This window comes from Tupaia chinensis, unplaced genomic scaffold (assembly GCF_000334495.1).
Source record: "Tupaia chinensis unplaced genomic scaffold, TupChi_1.0 Scaffold146907_1, whole genome shotgun sequence".
NCBI classification, from domain to species: domain Eukaryota; kingdom Metazoa; phylum Chordata; class Mammalia; order Scandentia; family Tupaiidae; genus Tupaia; species Tupaia belangeri.
Genome location: NW_006206760.1, coordinates 1,579,569 through 1,586,782, shown reverse-complemented (window position 1 = coordinate 1,586,782; position 7,214 = coordinate 1,579,569). Strand labels below are relative to the sequence as shown.

At 41.6% G+C, this 7,214-nt stretch overlaps 1 protein-coding gene across 1 annotated transcript in view; it reads right to left on the bottom strand.

Annotated features, from left to right (window-relative positions):
- PDS5A (PDS5 cohesin associated factor A) overlaps nucleotides 1-7,214 on the bottom strand; it is a gene marked incomplete in the record, with an annotated part of 91,432 nt that overhangs the window by 57,990 nt on the left and 26,228 nt on the right. Inside the window, 1 exon segment of the mRNA XM_014584445.2 lies at nucleotides 821-947. Within this exon segment, the coding sequence (XP_014439931.1) occupies nucleotides 821-947 (127 nt within the window).

The following is a 7,214-nucleotide window of genomic DNA, read 5'->3' as shown; positions in this document are numbered from 1 at the left end:
AAACAGAAAGTGAGAAATCACTCCCCAGGAGGATGGCCATGCCACAATCCCTTCTCCTCAATTCTCCTCTCAGGATTTTGGGCACCCATGCACATGCGCCCAGCATGTTTTAAGGTGCTAGGTCCAGAACTCGAACTATAGTTGACTACATGGGAATCCAGCAATGTAACCATTACACCATCTGCTGGTACCAATTATTTATTTGTTTGTTTATGAGACTTATTTATTTAATTTATTCATTCATTTATTTTAATTTTGACCAAAGACAGACAGAGAAAAAGTGAGAAAGCAAGCCACCAGGTACAGGACTTGAACCATGGTCGGCCATGTCCACCATGTTAACCACCATCCACCTCGTCATCTGCTGGTTCCCCAATCATTTATTTATTTCCTTTATTATTATTATTATTATTATAATAAATTACTACAGGGATGTGTACTCACCAGAGAGAGAGAGAAAAAGAGACAGAGAGAGAGAGAGAGCACGCAAGCGTACAATGGAGAGACAGAAAGCAAGAGAGCAAACCACCAGGTCGGGGACTTGAACTGTTTCTAGACACATGAGAGTCCTGCATTCGCACCACCATGCCACCTGCTGATCCCTTATGCAACGTTTTTAATCAATATATTTTCTAAGAATAATAGCTATAAGACTAATGTGTGTTAAATATGTTATGCATGTAGCCTACATGACTTGTCTGGACAGTGATAATGGGAACGATTACGTGAGACTGCAAACGGTCGAAGGACAATGATTCACGAGCACATGTCAAACAAACGGCCTTTCAATGAACATGCGGTGTCGTCACGCCATACAGACCTTGTGAGCGGGAATGAGGTTAATAAGAATGGAGTCCAGTAACTCTTGAGTAACTCCATCACCTTCCATGATGATAGAACTCATCAAGTCTAGCATGTGCATTTGTACCTTCTTATTGTGACTATTGCTAAAAAACAAAAGAGAAGGTTGAAGTCGTTAAACTTTCCAGAGTGAAACAATAACCTCAGGGTTCCACTTGAGGGAACTGGGGCACTACTAGCAAAGACATTTTGACTGCTCAGTTTACTTCCTCCCTCTGTTCACAATGACGGCAGCTCTGAGACTGCTGTGAAGTATGTTACAAAAGTAACAGCCACTCTAATTTCTAACAGTATATTCTTTTCAAAGCACATTTTAAAAAACAATGAAAAAACCCTTTAAAGTGAAGTAAGATTCTACACGACTAGTATTCCAAGAGGGAGTTATATTCAGCCTAATGACAATGTCTAAGGACATTTTTACTTACATGTCCTAGATTTTTAAAAGGTGTTCAAATTTTAAGAACAAAATGTACAAGATAAAACTATGCCAACTACTAGTGCAGACTAGCTACGAACTGTTATAGGCGGTCGACTCTCTAGCCTGTGTTCCATGACTGCACCTTAACCAAAGGTCTGACCTGTCAGTTTCACACTTACCCGAATACATATGCACACAGAGTAGAGAATACCACATAATCTACAGTTACGCAGTAGAGCCCCCTTATCACTGACCTGTCCATTTACCTGCATGTTTACCCGAAAACACAGCAACACAAAGCAAGGAATATTACATAATCTAGTTACACGGTGTGGCTTATCCACTGCAGACATGCTCCAAGATCCCCAGTAGAAACACAAAACCTCGGAACCAGATTAGATGTATACTAGGGTTTTTTTTTTTTTTTTTTTCTGTACATACATATACATGATAGTTTAATTTATAAATTAGGCATAGAGACTAACAGCTAATAATATAGAAAAATATACTACAAAAAACCCAAGTGAATATGGTCTCTCTCACTCTCTAAAATGACCTTATTGTACTGTATTGACCTGTTTTTTCACTGTAGCTGACCACAGGTAGATGAAACCACAGAAAGTGAAAATGTGAGTAAGTGAAGACTACTGTACCATTACAGAAACACAAAAATGTTTAAATTAAGATTAAAGTTGGGACCAGCAGATGATTCAACAGTTCTGTGGCTGGACCCCCACCAGGTGTGTGTGCATGCGGGCCCAAAAACCTAAGGAGAGTGGAGGAGAAGGGACTGCGGCATGGTCATCCTCCCTGGGGTGTGATCTCTCCCTTTCTGTCTCTCTGGCAAGTGCACGCACCCTATAGCAAAAATCTCTTCCCCTCCCCTCTCAAAAGATTAAAAGTTTAACATAGTTTATATACGTCTCACTTATCATTTTAAATTAACTTGAAATAATGAATAATAGACCTGTTGGACATTTAATAGCAAAACACAAACATAAAAAAGATGAAGTAAAATTGTCACATGGTTTTCTCCAGCTTTTAGAAAGACATCCCTTTTGCCTGTCCTCTCGAATGTCTTGTTTATTTCAGATCCTACCAATTAAAGAAATAAACTCAAAACTTCCACTTCTAGCCAAGATACAGTAGCAGAGACAAGATTCATTACTCTGCTGCCTGAAATAACTACAGAATCAGACAAAGCCCACAAAATCAGTTTCCAGACATCAGACACCATGCACACGCTGCTGGAAGGGGAACGCGAGCGGTGGACCCTACAGCCTTCCCAGCTACTGCTGGCACGTTCCCAGCTGGAGCGCAGGGATGCAGAGTGCAGAACCCTGGCAGGGTCGAAGTATTCCCCAGAGCCCAGGGACAGAATACCAGAGGGGAGCAGGGTGTTCAGAGCACGAGCTCACTGAGGACCTTGTCACACTCAGGGGAGGAAATTCCCTGAGTCAGGAAAACACTGAGATGTGCAGAGGGAACGAACTCTGGACTCACAGGGGCACTTGGCAGAGAAATCAGCAGCAAATAAACCGCAGATCAAAGAAACTCAATGAGTCCTAAGCTTTACAAACAGGAAGAAAACTCCACAATGATACATCATAATCAAATGATCTTAAAAGGGTAATAAAAAATCTTGGGAACCAGCAGTTAGCATAATGGCTATGTCGCTGGACTCCCACGTAATCAACCGTGATTCGCACCCCGGACCCGGTGGCTTAAAACTCACGCCGGGCGCGTGTGCGTGCGTGCCCAAGATCCCGAGAGGAGAATGGAGAAGGGATTGTGGCAAGACCATCCCCCCTGGGGGGTGATTTCTCACTTTCTGTCTCTCTGTCTCTGTCGGGCGAGTGCACGCGCCCAATAGCAAAAATCTCTCCACCCCCAAAAAAAAAATAAATAAAAAGGGGGTAATAAAAAAATCGTAAAAGTAGCTAGAGAGAGAAAAAAGAGAAATCATCTATACAGAAACAAGTATTAAAATTGACCCCCAAAAAATGCAAATTAGAAACAATGCAAACACGAAAGGGGCTGGCTCCGTGGTGCAGTGGGGACCTGCTGCTGGAGAAGCTGGGTCCCGTGTGGCCACCCTGTCGGAACCCTCAGCCTGGGCAGCTGGAAGTATGCAGGGCCATGCGCATGAGTGCCCAGGATGGGATAAGCTGGAGGGTCGAGGGAGGGGATCTCTGCAGGACCGGGCCCTGTGGGGGGTGCTCCTTGCACCCTCCCTCAGGTATGTGTGCATGTGTTATATTATGAAGTAAAATCAGTCAATCAATCAAACAAACAAAAAAGATGGAGCCATTATCTTTAAAAGTTCTGAAAAAAAGGAGGAAAAGGCCAATCCATTTAGAACTCTGTGGGCTATGAATAACTCTCAAAAACAAAAGTATTGGTGGGCTGGCCCTACAGTGCAGCTGTGCAGAAAGCCAGATCCCTCATGGCTGAACAGGGATCTGGTCCTGGCCCTGGTGACCTGGGGAGTTTCTCGCTTTCTCTCTCTCTCTGTCTCTCGGGTGAGCACAGGTACCCTACAGCAAAAGCCTCTTAAAAATAATAATAAAAAAGCAGGGTGTGCACAAGTCCCCATGATCCCGACAGGATGGCCAGCTGGGAGAAGTCAGGACTGCAGGGGGTTCAGCCCTGTTGGGTAGTTCTTTTCTTCTATCGCTGTTCTTTCTCACTCTCTCATGCACACATGCACCCTGGCAATGAAATACTGGATAAAGACTTTTTCAGACGTAAAAAAATGGAAAGAATTCCATCACCAGCAGATCTGACAGAAAGATTTTCAAAAGTTCTTCTGGCTTCAGAAAAATGACACCAGATAGAAATCTCCATCAGTGCAAAGGAACGAACACCAGGTACAGTAATTACGTCAGTACATACAAATCAGCAGACTGCTCTTTCCGAGGGGAAGTCTTTTGTTTACACATACCTCATTGTGAATTATTTTAATTACATTAACTAGGTAAACAATAATCTTAGTCTTCAGTCTTCAGATTTAGGAAATGAAAATAATAACAGAATATTAATAGGATACAAAAAGCATACATTTAAGTTATTTTGCGAGGAAAGAAGTGTAACTTCAGAGGTATACTTTAGAGAGGGAAGACAGAATTCAGTGGACCATGAAGGTCCCTTAAATAGCATAATGTGACAAATTCAGGATTCTTTTTGTACTTAAAATGAATTTAAAGGCTGGAAAAAATTGGCAACATAGAAACACTGGCCATAAAATATTTATATCCTTTTATGCACATCCTTTATTTTTCACTATAGGGTGCCTGCACTCACTGCAGAGAGGGAAATTTTAGAAATCACTGGGGAGTGGGAAAGGACCACACCAAAATCCCTTCTCTTCCATTCTCTCCTAGGGATTTTAGGCAAGCACACACACACGTGCCCAGCGTGGTTTTCAGGAGGCTGGGCCTGAGACTCAAGCAGCACGGTTGGACATGTGGGACCCAGACACCTTAATCACTATGCCAAAAGCTGGCCTTGCACGTCCTTTTCCTTTTATTTTTCTTTTCAAAGAAGTATTTATTTAACATTATTATTTTTAAATTCTGCTAGTGGTACATGCACATACTAGAGAGACAGAAAGCAGCCACCAGGTCCAGGATTCAGACCTCAGTCAGCCACGTGGGAGTCCAGTGCCTTAACCACCATGCCACCTGCAGGCCCCCGCACGCCTTTTTTCAATGCTGCTCTTCCATTAAGATAAGGAGTCTGTGTCCAGCAAGTGGCACAGCGGTTAAGGCACTGGATCCCTCATGGCCTACTCTGCAGTTTAAATTCCAGACCTAGAAGGGTGAGTGTGTGCCCCAAATCTCAGAAGACAATAGCAGACAGGGGACTGTGGCATGGCCATCCCTCCTGGAGGGTGAGTTCTCCTTTCCCCTCTCTGTCTCTGACCAGTGCATGCGCCCTCCGGCAAATAAGTAAGTAAGGAGTCCATCTAACCAACCCTTGAATCTGATTTTGCCTATGTGTCTTGTTTGGTATATGAGACATCATTCTGAAGTTACCAGTGTTTAAAAGAATGCTAGCCCTGGTACCTGCAGGTGGTCAAGGGCCCTGGATTCTCACATGGTTGACTGCGGTTTGAGTCCTGGACCTGGCGGCTTACCTTCTCACTTACCCTTTCTCTCTCACTCTCAGGTCAAATTTAAAAAATAATAACAAAATTAAATAAACAAACACTTTTTTTTTGGGGGGGGGATAGTGCTAGCTTTTTCTTCCTAGCTTTGAAATCTCCTGATTGATGAGACAAATGTGACCCCCCTGCCCTATTGCCTCACTCTGCCTTAGCCAACTGCCAGATGTCATAAACATGGAGGCAAATCCAGTGCAGAACAAAAACAACAAATAAACAAAATGCCAAGCAGAATCACTAGCTAAATGAAATGGCAACTACCTTAATATTATGAAGTTGGGTTCTTTTGTTACGCAGCAAAAGTTGACTAATACTATGTTTCTATGTTATATTATTTTCTTTAAGGGCTTACTGCTCGTAAAATGGCACAGGAAGGTTTTTTCTTGTGTAGTCTTTCTATAAACTACTACTCTAGACAAGCTGGTCTGATCTTTTCCTATGTATTCCAAGTTAACATCTTATCTTACTAGTGTATCTAAGAAGAAAAAAATCCCATAATACAGTAACATAAAAGTCTACAGAAGAGACCAGCATTTGGCATAGTAGTTAAGGCGCTGGATTCCCACATGGTCAACAGTGTTTGAAGTCCAGGACTAAGTGGCTTAAAATTCATACTGAGTATGTTTGCATGTGTGCCTAGAACCCAATTTCTCACTTTCCTTCACTGTGTCTCTGTGTCTGGGGAGTTAAAAAAAAATCTTAAGAAAAAAATCTACAGAAAACTCTAGAAATTTGCTGTCCACATGTAGCTATCGAACATGTAGAATATGGATAGAGCCACTTGCTGAAATGATAATACTTTTGGATCTAGCAGGATAAATAAAATATACTTTTTAAATGAATTGCCTGTTTCTTCCTGCCTTTTTTTTTTAAGAGTTATTTAATTAAATTAATTAATTATTATTTAATGCACTACAGAGCATGTGAGCTCTCCAGAGACAGAGAGGGAGAAAGTGAAAAAGCAAGCTGCCAGGTCCGGCACTGGAACTATGGTCAGCCACGTGGCAGTTGAGCACCTTAACTACCAGGCCACCCGCTGCCCCTTTTTACCTTTCTTAATACGGCTACTAGGAAAATGTTAAGTTTACATGAGATATACATATCTGCACATAATGTAATATTCTAGAATACATCTCATAGTACTTGGCTTACTATATAAAAATCGAACAAATGAGCTGGACTAAAATTGGAGTTTGGGCTCCCATCCTGCAATTCAGCCTTGGGCAGGCCCCCTTACTCCCTCTCTGTATGAGTTTTCCTATTTCTATAAGGAAAGAAATGATTTAGGCAATGCTAAGATTTTCTGTATAGCTCTAAGATGAGAGGATATAAGAAGTCAGCGTGCTAAGGGATTGGATTTACGATGCTCTCCAGCACTAAAGCACATATACTACTCATACTATATTTTATAGTTTAGTCCTTCATTGCAGAGTCTCATACCGTTTACTTTATAGCTGTAGGTGGCTGCCCCTCTTGGGTAACAAAATGTCCTCAAGGCAAGGGCTCTGCTTTACACTTCTGCTGTTCCAGAGCCCGCAGTACAGACTGGGGCAACCAAAAACTTGATTCCATAATTTTAAATGGTAGGCTATGTGCGAAGGTAGCTTTAAAATAGAATTTCTATTTATTTTCTTTTTCATGTTAAGTTATCTAAGAATTAGAAAATAATTCCTTTAAGCTCTAAAAGATCTTCGTTTACATAAGACAATCCAAATATAAAGTAAAAAAGAGACCAAAAGAAATGCTTAAAAAATAACTTACTTGATCACT